At 31.7% G+C, this 15,702-nt stretch overlaps 1 protein-coding gene across 1 annotated transcript; it reads right to left on the bottom strand.

The window, feature by feature from the left end:
• Positions 1-12,902: 12,902 nt before the first annotated feature.
• LOC102605922 (mental retardation GTPase activating protein homolog 3-like) lies at positions 12,903-14,712 on the bottom strand. Its single transcript, XM_006361856.2, has 2 exons — positions 14,102-14,712; positions 12,903-13,482 (listed from the first exon to the last, which is right to left on the bottom strand). Exons 1-2 carry the CDS (start codon positions 14,354-14,356, stop codon positions 13,090-13,092), a joined length of 648 nt encoding a protein of 215 aa, XP_006361918.1. The 5' UTR covers positions 14,357-14,712; the 3' UTR covers positions 12,903-13,089.
• Positions 14,713-15,702: the final 990 nt, after the last annotated feature.

Genomic DNA, 15,702 nt, shown 5'->3' on the forward strand with positions numbered 1-15,702 from the left:
GGGGAAACCCTTGACTTGGTCAAAGGACATCACTGTTTTTTTGAAAGCTTGTTCAATTCTTCTTTTAGGATATTGAGACTTACATTTAATTCTAGTGATTGTTTTAGCCTATGATTAGGTTTAGCAATTGAAGCTCAAAAAGATTGACATTGTAGGGCAAATTTCATCTATAATCAACAATTTACTAGAAGGTAAATACCCTCTTCCTTATTTCACGCTTTATAATGTATCGATTCATAATTTTTTTGAGATACCCAAATTACGTATATTTTTATTCTTGATAATAGTCGACGAGGATTCAATTTTTCATCGAAAAACAAAATCTAAAACAAAAGTATTATTCGATTCTTAAAGGATTGGATCTAAATTTGAGGATTTCATAAATTTCAACTTCTCTTCCTTCTTTCTCTCTCTTTGATTGCATGTATATGTGAGAGTTAGTATGGTTGGAATAGGTTGAAAATGAATATACAAGATTATATACAAATTTTGAGAAAGATTAAAAGTGATTTGGACTTATTTCAAGTTAAATATCAAACTTATAAAATGGCTTTGTGAGATCACACTGTATATTTTGTATATCACCCACAAACTTCCCATTGATTTGCACCGGTATACATGATAGATAGGAGTGATATACATAATTATACATGAGATACAAAACACTTGTTAAATGAAAATTTGAGATCTTGTTTTATGAGCTTGGTATGTAAAGAGCTTAATCCAAAGGTGTTTCCACCAATTCAACTTAAGTTTCCATGGTTAGATGTTGAATTTAGGTGAGATATTTTATTACTCGGCAATTGTGTGTGAGCTGTTTATTTTAAGAATAGACTGGACCAACCAACGATACCTATTTCCGTTATAAGCAGGAAAAAGAAGTGCATGATCTTGTGAATTACTTCTATATAAGTTCATAAATTATATGTAAAAACCATAGCATTTCTCGATTCATAGATAAATCGATTTTAATTATCTATTAACAATCATGTGGAACTATTAACATCCTTAAAGATGGTGAAAGAGAGAAAGGGTGTTGGGGAAACGATTTTGTTGGACCTAAGATTTAGGACCCGTTTGGCCCCAAGAATACTTGGAAAAAACTTGAGGAAAACTTGGGAAGTGGTGTTTCGTCATATAACTTGGCAAATAAAATAAAATAAAATCAAATATTTTTTTTTTAAAAATTTAGAATCAAATTAAACCAAATTTAAATCATATAAAAGTTAATTTATTTAATTCGATTTTCGGTTTTAATCCGTTTTTAACCACACGCACTTTCCCTTTCTTATTTGAGCTATTTATTTATATATTTATAAAAATTTCTTTATTTAAAATGTGTGACCTTTTCCGTTATAACTTTTTTTTGTTCCTATAAGAAGATATTCATCTTAGCCATCTTTTTTTTAGTGATTTAGTTGTTCTTCCTATTTAATTCACAACTTTATTAAATGCTATCTTGTTGATGCTATTTATATTTAAATAGTATTAAATTAAAAATGAAAGAAAAAAATGCTTGTACGCATATTTGATTTTTAAAAACTCAATTGGTTCTACTGTATCTAAATTTACTACTAAAAAGGATATTTATTTTTTAAAATATCCTATCTATGTAAGCGGGAATAGAAGAACAAGTCAGATTTATCCCGACAACAACATAGGAGGGCGATAATCCAAGTAGTACCAAAATCGATTAAAAATTCAAATTTTCAACTTAGCTCAGTAATCATTCAAAACTTTGAATTATACATTTACTTTTAATCAAAGTACTTTTCCCTTGCTCAGTTGCTCTAACCCCCACAAGGTAGGTCTAAAAGTGTCCAAAAATAATAATATTAATAAAATATGAAAAATTCCTGACAAAATGTCATATAAAAAAAAAAAAGTTTATCTAGATTATTAAGAGTGTAGAATAGAACACTTGAATAGTGACAAAATATAATAGTTGGAATTAACAAAAATGTATAAAAGTGATTCAATGAAATAACAGAAGATTCGAAGAGGAGACAGAAACAAGAACATGCTTCTTTCATAAAGGAAACAAACATGCACTGAAAGATTCCCTTTAAGAGAGGAATGTGTATGGAGAAAATTTAAAATTAATAAAAAGATGAGGTCAAAGAAGACGCGAATTAGACTGTAAATTTTAAAAGTCTTTCTAATGATCACGTAAATATTAAATTATTAGCCATGACATGTTTTAATGTCAAAAATTTCAGAAGTTTTTATTTCTTAAATTCGGTGTAGATTCAAGTTATGTCTCATAAATTGAAACATATTGAATATCTTTTTATGTGTTCTTGGACACATTTAACTCTTTGAATAAGCTTTCCGAATGAGTTAAATTCTAAGGTTTTTATTTGTTTTTATTTGGTATTAGAGTCAGATATCTTTGTGTCACACTTTTCACTCTATAATTGTCATGATCCAAAGTTGGATTCCAAACTCATAAGTCGTGATGATACCTATGTTTCAAACCGATAGGTAAGCCAACCTAAATATCTTACCAATTCAAGTTAATATAATAAGAGAAAGGTAAGTGACAAACATAATATCTCAAGAATAAGTCTTTTAAAAAGAAAAGCGGAAAAATTGATGTACCACTCAAGATTTGATGTCATAAGTACAAGAGCTTCTAAAATACGGTGCAAGCCTGAAACTAAAGTGACCAGTCTAAATGTAAGAAATATCTTGTCCAAATACTAGAACAATATAATAAATAACAAGATAGAGGGAGGTGTTGGGTTCGAAAGTAATCAGGGCATCATGCCGAAACTTACAATTGCAAATGATATGACGATAAATTAGACAACACATAAACTATACTATTAGAAATATATATTATTATATGATATGGCCAATTGACCTACATAATTAAAAACAAAAAGATAATTAAAAGCATAAAAATTGTAGAGAGAAAGTCTCCCCATAAACAAAACTCTTAAATGTCTACATTGTGGATTATATTGTGTTTATGGTATGAGAAGAGGAGTCTTCAATTTATAGAGTTCCATACATTTCTTCTAAGGAAAGAATAACCAATTATGGAAGAGAATTATATTTTTCTTTAAGAAAAAATTAAAGCATTTATGGTAATTCTTTAACTTTCCTTCAAAAGAAAAATAAAACTCAAACATGGTAGGAAAATCAGGGCAAAACCTTAACATATCTCCTCTTTTGGCTGGATTTTCTTGACAAAATAATCTTGCTCCTCTTTCTTCACACAATATTCATGTATCACTGCTGCTTACCATGATTTAAAAAATTGATATGGGTTGAAAATTGGAGTTGTAACATCCCGCTACTAGAAAGACTTAGAATTAGAAAGAAACCATTTTTGGAAATAATCAAATTTGGAAAGTTTGACAAAGTTAAGCTAAGTATGAGTTTTGGGTCAACTTCAAATGACCATAACTCCTAGCTCAGGATGAGTTAGGTGTTCTACTTGATACCGTAGGAAATATCTTTGAATTATCTTTCCAACGCCACCAAGTTTGATCAATTTCAAGTTTGTATGAGGGAGATATGCCTATTTGAAGTTGGACTGTCGAGATAAGGAAAGTCAAAACCGGATTTTAGAAGGGTATTATGGTCTTTTCATTACCCAATTAATTAAAATAAGTTAGGATTTTGAGAGAAGAGAAAAGAAGAGGAGAAAAAAGAAGAAGAAGCAAGGAATCTCCAAGTTCTTGAAGTTTTGCTTGAGGATTACGCTAAGGGTTGATCCTTACGAGGTACGTGAGATCACATAGCATTGGGTTAGTTCACCCACGCGCCAATCATGATTTTATTTAGCGAAATTATGTTCTTGAAAGTATAGAAATTGAGTTCTCGATAGATTTGTTTGAAGTTTCTATTGGGTTCTTGATTGTTGAAGTTGTTGAGAAGTTCTTGATTTAAATTCATGAAATTAGATGTCGTTTTGAGTAGATTCTTGCATATTTTGGTTATGTAGTCGAATCTAAGTGTTTGGGGAAAGAACCAATTGAATTTACAGGGTTTAGAGTTGAAAAATGAGTAAGAAAAATCGAAAGATTCTGAGGAAAAGGGGTGGGGCGCCGTGCCAGCCAGAGCGCCCCACAAAGTTTTCTGTAGTTGGGGCTCCGGGACGCCGCGCCAGCCAGTGTGCCCCTACTCCAGTTCTGTAGTTTTGCCTCTGGCTCCCCGCGCCACTCAGAGCGCCAGGGACGCCAGGTCTTCTACTTTTTCCAACTTCTTTCCGTACGAGTTCCCTTGCAACGTACCTATGTTTTCTAGTTGATTTCTACATTTTAAGGTACGTCTAAACATCATGAAATCATCCATTAACATGAGATCATGAGCCTTGAATCCATAATTCAATTCAAGCAAAGTTAAGAGTTAAGTCAAGAGAAGTTAAGAGTCGAGTCAAGAGAAATTCATAAGAGTTTTCCAAAAGTCATTTACAAATGTTTTAACTTTGTTTTAAGACTTGAGTTTTGAGTTGAGTAAAGAGTAAAGAGTAAAGATTGAAGTTCATTTCTTCAAAAGAGTATATGGGGACTATGTATTCCCAAAGAGTAAAATGTTTTCACATTCAAACAAGTAAGGAAACTTTGATTTCCAAAAGAGCCTTTGAGCTAGTTTCAGTAAAGAGTAAATGCTTTCACAATTAAGTAAGAGAGGAAAAATTATTTTCCAAGATAGCCTTTGAGCTAAGTTTTGAGCAATTATCTCAAACCACAGAAAGATGTTATGCTAGTTTTCAGTAAAGAGTAAATGCTTTCACAATTAAGTAAGAGAGGAAAAATTATTTTCCAAGATAGCCTTTGAGCTAAGTTTTGAGCAATTATCTCAAACCACAGAAAGATGTTATGATTTAAACATAAGAGCTAGTATTATATTTTGGGAGTAGTACTGAGTATCGATATGGGGGAGAGTTCAGACAACTCCCAGCCCCCATAAACCATGTAGCCATCATGGATAGAAGAGGGTCATACTTTTTAGATGATTTCTTAGTGTTTTATAGCATAGACTAGTGGATTCACTTAGTAGTCAGGTTTTATACCCTCGGCAAGGTATAGGACAGCCTTGGCAGTGTGAGAAAAAATGTTGTATCATCACAATAGCTCTTAAGTGATGGTTGTCGGTTAGAGAAACTCCACAACAGTATTTTGTATTCTTATATACACAGAAGTAAATTGTATTTTTATATACATTCAGAGTTTATATTGTATCTTTGCATACACACAGAGTTACTATTGTATTTCTAAATACACATAATTGTTATCCATGTTTTAAAAAGATTTTCTTTATATTGCACTTGTTTATACTGCTTTATATTGAAATGAGTTCAGTTCAGTTGAGTTGAGACCAGGTTTGTTCTTCAGTTCCTTTCAAGCTTATGTCTTGTTTTAGAATTCCCCTCGCATGCTCGTACATTCAATGTATTGATGCCATTTGGCCTACATCTTTATATGATGCAAACACAGGTAACCAGTATCAACATCCAGTGCACCGTTGATTCTGGTTGAGCTCCAGAGTTGTTAGTGAGCCTCTTTGTTTTCGGAGGACCCCTTTTATTGCTTTCAGTATGTTTAGTTCATTAGGATGTCGTGGGTCTTGTCCCGATGTCCATCTCAGTTTTAGAAGCTTCATAGATAGACAGTCAAATGTTAGTTCTTTAGTCTTTTCATTCTCATTTTTTTATGTTGAGACTTGAGTTGCCACTTTGGTCAGTGAATGTTATTTTAATACATTCTCAGTTATCTTTGAGCTTTCAGTTTACTTTTAAAAGTACAGTTATGTTGACTTAAGTCTTCTGCTGAGTAAGTAAGTCAGGGCAAGGGTTCTCTTGGGGCTAACAATGATTCTCGAGTGCCCGCCTCTCCCAGGGTGTAGGCTTGAAGTGTGACAGGAGCTCTCTGTTTCAAGTTATGAGCGGAGTTGAAAGTGGATCTGATGCGTTAATAGTAAGATACATGAGTTAAAGTGAAGCCCGAGCATTAAAAGTTTGCAGGGGTTGAAAGTTGAAGCCCATGTGTTTAAATAAGCATGGGTTAAAAATAGATTTTGTTTTTAAGGATGAGCAACAAGATTGTTGAAAATATATTTGAAATTTTTCTTCACATGTAGTAGCACGAACATCTTTATTATCATCACATTGATTACAAATTGATCTGAAATCATCTTAAACATGTCTTCAAATTCATTTTATTGGATCATTGAATCATGTGCTCTATTACCACTTGTTGGGTTCGAAAGTATTCAGATTATCATGTGGAAGCTTACAAATTCAAATCATATCACGATAAATTAGACAACACATACATAAAACTATACTAATAGAAACATATATCATTGTATGATATGACCAATTGGCCTACATGATTAAAAAAAACTAATTAAAAGCATAAAAGCGGTAGAGAGAAAGTCTCCTCATAAATAAAACTTTCAAATGTCTACATTGTGGATTCTATTGTGTTCCTAGTATAAAAAGAGGGGTCTTCAATTTATAGAGTTACATACAGTTCTTCTAAGGAAAGAATAACCAAATATGGAAGAGAATTATATTTTTCTTTAAGGAACAGTCAAAGCATTTAAGCTACTACTTTAAATTTCCTTCAAAAGAAGAATAAAACTCAAATATGGTAAGAAATCAGGGAAAAACTCTAATAGGAGGTGTGGGTCGCGGAACAGCCAAACAGCTCACCACAACTCCAAGATAATTCAAGCTCGGACTCAGAAAACTCCACGATATATGCTCGTATTCGGAATCGAATCTACACCACAAAAGAGTGCAACAAGTGTAGTATGAGTACGAAATCATGTGTACCCAATATGTCTCATAAATCGACAACGAAAAAATACTGACAAGAGTATACATAAGAAATTATTCTTTAATTTTATAAGTCTACGTTATACTTATCAACCAGGTTTCACCAAATAGGAATAATCAAATGTCACGTAGTGTCCAAACACCAATGAAGCACATAATCAAACAAGAATGAAAGATGTAATGAGATGCAATGCAATACAACATCATGAAATGATATGCCTCAAATATCAAGTACTCTTTCAATCGTATGTATACAATACTTCTTAAAAATTTATCGAGAGTTCGTGACCCATGGGGGATTCGCAAGGTCTATACCGACACGGGCGATCTCCCCTATCTGTGCGAATGATTTCAATGAACTATCATAAAATCAAATCCTCCCCAACACAGACGATCTCCACGTGACTAACTTATAATCATAAACATGATCTCAACACGGACGATCTCTATGTGTAAGATCTTTACTCATGCTCAATATCATGTCAATGCATGTGCACAATATAATATCAACAAAAAGGGATGATGATGCATCTCAATCAATCAAATGTTTGTATGACATATAATTATCTCAACCATCACAAATGTACAGGTTCAATAAAAAAAAACACCACACAAAAGAAACCACCTAATCTTGATGCCAACTAATTTGTCAAGACTCATATTTGCTAAATTTCTAGCTTAGGATTAAGCCTCAATTTCTCCAAATATCATAATGTTAATGGTGTTCATATAATATAAAACACCTAATATTTAATTACCTATACTTATATATCAAAACTTGAATCATAATGTGATACCATATTAAAAATCCCAAACATCGAAGCCGCATATGAAGCCAGTGGGTTTAATCTACGAGTTAATAAGCATAGAAAATTGTTTCCCTATTTGAAATTGATATTTAAAAGTTTTATAATTACATAAAGAGTGTAAAATATTAAATTAATAGCTATGACATGTTTAATGCGAGAAGTTTTAAAAATTCTTATTTGTTTCTTAAATTTCGTGTGGGATTCAAGTTTTATCTCTCATAAATTGAATAGAGTGAGTATCTTTTTATGTGTTCTTGGATACGTTTAACTCTTTGAATCAACTTTTCGAATTGAGTTAAGTTCTAAGGTTTGTTTCTTTTATCTGGTATTAGAGTCAGACATGTCCGTCTCACACTTTTCATCCTCTAAATTTTAATTTTTTTATATAATTACATGAATATTAAATTAATAGATATGACATGTTTAAGCTAGAAGTTTCAGAAGTTCTTGTTTCTTAAATTCCACGCTGATTCAATTTATGTTTCATAAATTGAAACAGAGTTAGTATCTTTTTATATTCTCTTAGACGTGTTTAACTTTTTGAATCAACTTCTCGAATTGAGTTGAGTTCTAGGGCTTGTTTCTTTTATTTGATATCAGAGTCGGACATCCCCGTTTCACACTTTTCACTCTAAATTTTAATAATTTTGTAATTATATAAATACTAAATTAATAGCTATGACATGTTTAACGCGAGAAGTTTCAGAAATTCTTATTTGTTTCTTGAATTCCGTGCAAGATTCAAGTTATGTCTCATAAATTGAAACAAAATAAGTATCTTTTTATATATTTTTGGACATTTTGAATCAACTTTTCGAATTGAGTTAAGTTCTAAGTGTCTCGCATTGATTGAGAGAATGAATTATTATCTTTCTTATAAACAATTCTGACATCATAAGTTGTTTAATTTTGGAGCTGAGGACATGTCAATTTTCTCCTACGCAAGAGTCCCTACTTATCCCATAATGTGACTTCTCTCTCTTTCGATTCTTTCATAACAATATCACAAGTTATATCTCCAATTAATGACACAATGTTACTGCAAATGTGACCAATTTGTGCTCTTTTCGTTATTGTATGAAGTCTTAGAATCACTCATTAATTAATGGTTATTTTTAGAGGTGGGTCTAGGGCGGATTTACAAGGAAGTGAAGGTGTTCATCTGAATTTTCTAGGTAAAAAGTTACATTATATATACAGGTTTTTTTTTTTAATGTTTAGTATTATACTTTGATTTTGATAACACAAGATTATTAGAGGTTGAATTAGTAGTTTAGGGGTTCAAATTAGTTCACGTTGAGGTTTCAAGTTCAAATTCCAATACTACATTCTTTATTTTTCGAATCTCTTTACTGAAAATTTTGAATCCTCTACTGGAGTGGTCAAAATTTAAAATTTATGGGGTTTCGAATTTTTCATCGAACTCATACCTGAAGGTTCATAATATGAAAAGGTAAATATCCGAAGAAGGTTCAACATCTACTATATATACATAAAAATAATTTTAATCATGTATAAACAATGTAATTTTTCACTAAACCCCCTTGTCCCTACCTAGCTTAGACCTTGTTTATGTACTTAATTAATTTTCTAATACAAACACAAAATCAAACCAAAAGTTATTGGGTTCATGTGAACCCCCCATAAGTCCTAATTTAAATCCAGGAGTACTCCTATGGCCGATCTATCACCCAACAACAACTTAAACACTGACATCATCCATTTGAAGAATAACCTCTTATAACACGACTTAATCAGTTATTCTCACCGTTCAAATAAGATTCGAACAAATGAATTCGTAACTAATACTCTCCCTCCACCCCAGATTAAATTTTAAAAATTTCACTAGGAAAAAGAATATTTTTGTGTGTTGGGGTTGGGGTGTGGGGTTGGGAACAATGAAAAATGTAGAGAGGGACGTGTCTATAGTGAGTACATGTTGTCTCACTCTATCAACATCTACGAATATTATATATTGCCCTCAAACATCGATATTTCTCCATCCTTTGCTCTGCCAAAACTCTTGAGCCTTTCTGTCTAGATTCCTTTCTCCTGCTAAATAATACCACCTTCTGCCATATATATATATAACCTAAAGTAAACCAAAAGCTTCTTTGCCTCTCCCTTGTCCCTTTCTCTTGAATTTCTACCTATCTACCAACCTACTTACCTACTAGTATATATATAACTCACGTAACAGATTAAAACTAATTATGATACTATTTTTTCTTCTTCAATGAACGGTCGTGCTTGCTAGACGCTAGACGTGCGCATGGGTTATATGGCACCCCAACTTAAGATAAAAAGTCTTACAACAGCAAAACACAGGAGAAATGTTGGGTATATAAGTAAACAGACTTTACCAACTAGTGACGTGTTTTAAAATCATGCGGATCCAGGCCCAAAGCGAACAATATCACTAGTGTACTGGGCTGTTATAGATTTCAATAGAGTCTATAGTAACTAACTCAAATTATGTAGAAATGGTAAATGAGCGGGTCAAATTGAATATGAACAGGTTAAAATGATCAATCAATATGTGATACGAACTAAAAATGGGTTGATCAATATATAATATAATCTAGATATTTATAGGAATCATCAAGTACAAACGCAAGTTACAAGTTAAAATAAGCTTAAACTTTCGTAAAATAAAAATAATAATTGATGGGCTTGGAATACTTTGAAGGTTAGAACTTAAAAGTGTGAGATCTATTTTTTTATCTATTAAATTGTTTTAGTGGATAATATTTGTATTTGATCCATTTTTAAAAAGTCAGTTATCCAACTCATGTCTATTAATGGATCAGATTGAATGGTTACTTATTTCTTTTCAATCATTTTGTCATCCTTACGTGTTACATATGGGTTCAAATAAATTTAGTAGCTTTAATTTTGAACCTACATATTTTAAGAAAAACACTAGATATTTGTGAATATTTTATTGTGATCTCAATTATTAATTTTAAGTTATTGTAGGACCCTCAAAATTTTCAGTCTCTTACGGGAGAATTTATCGGTAAAATATTTGGCATATGGTCTTTCCGTAAAATTAGATATTTTATGTATATACTTATTAAAATTAGTTTAATATTATCTACTGCCATTTATGCTACAAAAAAGTTAAATGGTACGCTTGATTGAACGTTATGTTACTCACCTATAAAACTAGGGATTAACTCTCACATATTTTTTTTTAATGATGCACTTATATTCTTGAAATTTTATATTTACCTGTACCACTTTTTATTACGTGTATATATATCTATGTATGAGAGAGAGAGATCATCCACCAAAGCGGATGCACGGTACTGATATCGAATTTATTTATTTTTCGATATTTTTGATGTGAAATATAAATTTATGTAAAAAAATTACAAGAAGTAATAAATATGAACTCAATCCCTCATAACTTCTTTAAAAATAATAACATGTTCAATACTAAAAATTGTATAATCTTAAACTCATAAAGCTAAAATCTTGAATTTACGTCTTATCAACAATTACACCCTTTTGCTTTCCCGTGATCTTTTTATTCCTTGCATTTCGATCCATGTGTTTGTGTACACATGAATAGTATACCAACAGTAAAAACGTTACATTTGAGAATTCTGAAACCAAAAAACTGAAACAAAACAAAAGACAAATTAGATTAAAAGGTAGTTAAAATTTTCAGAGAAGAGAAAATATAAAAGAATGTTACACAGAGTCCTAAAAAAAAGTTTAATTTTAATTACAATCATATAAACTTACAATTATTTGACTAGGACTTTAATTAATCTCATAATATTAATTCACCGATTCAAGTTTGATTAAAAGGACATATATTTCAACCAAGTTGGAATTTTTTTCTTTGTTTTATTTATCATAGTCATATCAATCAATTAATTAGAAAAAAACAAATCGAAAAGCCAATGAGATGACCAAACTGTTTTAAATAAATAATAATACAGGTGAAAAAAAAAAAATGTCCTGAAAATTAAATCTATTCTTAGTCAACTTTTAGGCATCCACTAACAAACATTATACACGTCTATGCAATTTCATTTCATTTATTAAATAAAATAACAACCATTATAGTACAATGTGTCTAAAACCATTTGACTTTGGCAATAAATAAATAAATAATAGAACATTAATATCACGGAAAAACAAAAATACTACTACTAAAATAAGATCAAATAGTGTGATTTGTCCCCTGAACTAGACCTATTCTGATTATTTCGAAAGGGTGCTACTAGAAAAACAAAATGTTATCATAAGAAATAAGTTGAGCCCACGACTAACATTGAGGTATATATGATTATTTATTTTCTATTATTAGGAAATTAAGCAAAAAAAATTGATTAGATGCTTAAGAAAATAACTCATAAAGTTTTAAATTTATGTCTTCAAAAAGTGTAACAAAAAAAAATATTGCCCAAAAAGAACAAAATTTATTGAACTTAAAAGAAAGCAACATGTCGCACTCATTTACCATTATCAAATCCTTCCTGTATATGGTTGACCTCATTGCTAGCTAGCACTTTAGAAAAAAAATCACCCCTCCATCTTCCTATTCATTTCTCAAATAGTAACGTGATTTTTTGAGATAATAATTATTAATTGAACGGTTATACGAAAAATCATTTCTGCTATCTTCTATAGATCACATATAGGAGCAGAGCTAGATAGCGGCGTAGCGCTAAGGGAATTCGAAACACCACACCCCACCCTCATGGAAAAACTATATTGTATTAAACTCTCTTTCGCTTCTTCGTATATTTATTTTTATATATTTTAAATCCCTTTGTGCAAATCCTAATTTCACCATTTATCACAAAAATCATAAAGCACAAGAAAAGCAAGGAGTAGCACATAGAAAAAAATGAGAAGAAAATCACAAGATACATCTAAAAATTAATGATTTTATTTTTAAAAAAAATTTACCTCTCACTAAAAACTTCCACTCTTCCTTTGGTGACTCAAATCCACAATCTCAAAGTTCTAAAAACTTCCACTCTTCCTTTGGTGATTCAAATCCATAACTTCAAACTTTGAAATTAAAGGTGACTCAAATCCACAACCTTAGAGTTCTAAAAACTTCAACTCATTCTTAGATGACTCAAATCCATAACCTCAGAATTGAAGATGAATGCTACTTACCATTTTCATCTTTCAATTGATTACTCAAAACGTCACGTAACTTTTTGAGATAATAAGAGTGATCGTATGAGAAATCAACTCCTGCATCTTGATAGATCACAAAAACCATAAACCAAAAACAAGGAGTATTAGCACATAGGGGAAAAAAAAAGTAGAAGAAGAAAATCACACGATAAATATTGTTTATAAAATAATGGTTGGTTTGTCTTTCCTTAAAGAAGAAAAAACACATTAACAAACTACTACCAACGAAAACAAACTTCTATCAAAAGAAAAATATAAAAATAAAATTCAAAACAAATAGTATCTCATCATGTTCTTCTAATTTTTATCCTTCCTTCAATTTTGATCAAAGTGAAGAAGTTGTCTACCACATCTTGGACAATCATCAACTTCTTTTGGCACCATGAAATACATCAAACAAGCCTTGCATCCACCCAATACTAGTACTGGTGCTGCTAGTGCTGATGGTGGTGCTGCTCTCCTTAAAGCCTCAGTAGTCAGAATATTGATTTGTGGTATTGTAGTTTCAGCTCTTGAAGATGAAAATGATGGCATTTCTTCTGAATAAGTTGCTTCACTATCATAAGAGTTGTTATCATCATCGTCATCGTCATCGTCATTGTCATAGTCTTCTTCTGAGTACACTTCTTCTGTTGCAACAACATTTGTCCTTGGATCTTCACTCACTCTCATCCCTGTCCTCCAGTTCAAATAGTAAATTTCCCCTGTCTGCATAACCAGTGGCGGAGCCAGAATTTTCAGTAAGAAAACTCAAAATACCAAAAGAGATTCAATTTTGACCTTATAAAACAATGTAATTTTCCAAAAAATAGTATAAGAATGAAAATAAAACTAGGCATTTCTTTCTATTTGTCTAAATTTTTGATAGATAGAGTTACTCGATATCAATGCAAGCTAATCCAAACATAATGGTTATAAAAGATGGGAGTAAACTACAACAATTTGTAAAATTTTCCTTGCAATATCTAGAGAAATTAAATGCATGTTTTTTTTTTTAAAAAAGATTATGAAAAATTGAGAACCAAGAAAAGATTTTCACATGTGAAGGAAATGGGGAAAAGAAATTCACCAATTTCAAAATGAGGAGTTTGTTTGTAATTAATTTTCGTTCCTTTTGTTTTGTGTGTGGATAGAGGAGGAAAAAATAATAAATGAAAGAGACCAAAATGACAAACTGACCAAACAAAGTGTAGTAATGCAAGTACTAATTATAATGAAATTAAATCCAAGATCTGGGCCTTTAAGGTTAAGAAAGCAATAAATGTCAAGAAAAAGACAAATTATTGTAATATATACCCAAAAATAAAAATAAAAATTGTTTTGTTACCTTCAAATCAAGGCATTGTTCCCAATGGTATGGAAGAGCAGTTTCAGAATTGAGTTCCACAGTAGCATCATTTGAAGGATTGTTGTTATTATTGAAGTTGGTGTTGGTGTTGATATTTTCCGATGAATCGGAAATTCCATCTGGCGGGGCGATACCCGCGCTGTTGCGGCTGGTGCCGCCCCGCTGATGATGATTACTCAGCGAACAATTTTGGAGAGAAGCTGTAATAGTAGCCATATTTGGACCTGTCATCATTAGATCAATAATACCAAAAATTCCCAAACAAATAATTTTTATATATATGTGGTTATATTTACTCGAAGGAGAATTTAATTTGGGGGATTTTGGTAATAATAAAAAAATAAGTAGAGAAGAATATGAAGAAGATGAATGCTACAGTAAAAATAGTAATTTGATAGAGAAGAAGAAGAAGAGGAGAAGAGAAAGGGGGAGAAAAGGCAGAAGAGACCAAAGAGAGTGGGAATCTTTTTTTCTTTGAAAGAAAGGGCCAGTGCAATACAACTACCCCCACCTGATGAAAGGACCAGTTTTTTTTTTGCTCTATCTTTTCCCACTCCCACGCACCTTATGCCTTCTCTCCAAAAATAACCCCCAACCCCATTTTTCTAAAATCACAATCTCCACATGCATCTCATGTGACTCAAGATTTATTTCTTTTATCTATATTATAGCATTGTTCGGTTTTACCTATGGGTATTATTGTTAAGGGTTGGGTTGAACCGGTCTGGTTCAAAAAATATTTAATTCAGACGGTTCGGGGTTGGGGTTATTCGGGAAAAATTGGGCATCTAGGGTTGGGTATTACTAGATCTAGTTAGGGATGATTTGGTAATTTGTTCAGGAATGGCGTAACACTACTAGGTTGGATCTGTTTTGAGACATCAGTAGTTTAGTTAAGATCATGCGGTTTTGATTTGGTGTTGAACCCACCTAACCCTCTCTACATTGGTTCGATTCGATCTGATCTGAATTAGTCTGACCCATTCGACACCCTTAATTTCACTTATGGGAGTGTGTGGTATGGTTGGACTCAATTTTTGCTATAACTATACTATCAAATTAGACTAATATAGTATAAAACAAATTGATCTGAGTAACGATTCAAGAGTGACATAACACAACTGAGTTGAACAGATTTTGAGCCATTAATAGTCTAGCTAAGGTTATACGGGCCCAATTTTGTTATGAACCCAACCTAACCCTGCTCTATCTACATGAGTCGATCTGGTCTGGGAGGAAATTGGTTCAGTCAGATTCGATCTGGATCGCCTCGACCCACTTAACACTCTTGGTACCACTTGTTGGAGTGTGCGGTGTGGTTGGACTCACTTTTTACTTAAAAGAAAATCAGATTAATTTAGCAATTTTATAGATTGATTCACTTTTGCGATCATTTTCAATTTTACCAAATGATCAAACTTTACCTAGATCTTATTGATTTATTAGCATCGAAATAAAATTTAGTAAATATAAAGCAGCATTAATAATGATGAAATATCAAGTTGAAATTTAAGATCTGGTCAAATGATGGGTATCAATGTAGTAAGAGAAGTTGTGAAATTTGTTGTTATAGTATTTGA

Source organism: Solanum tuberosum, unplaced genomic scaffold (assembly GCF_000226075.1).
Source record: "Solanum tuberosum cultivar DM 1-3 516 R44 unplaced genomic scaffold, SolTub_3.0 scf00375, whole genome shotgun sequence".
Lineage (NCBI taxonomy): Eukaryota > Viridiplantae > Streptophyta > Magnoliopsida > Solanales > Solanaceae > Solanum > Solanum tuberosum.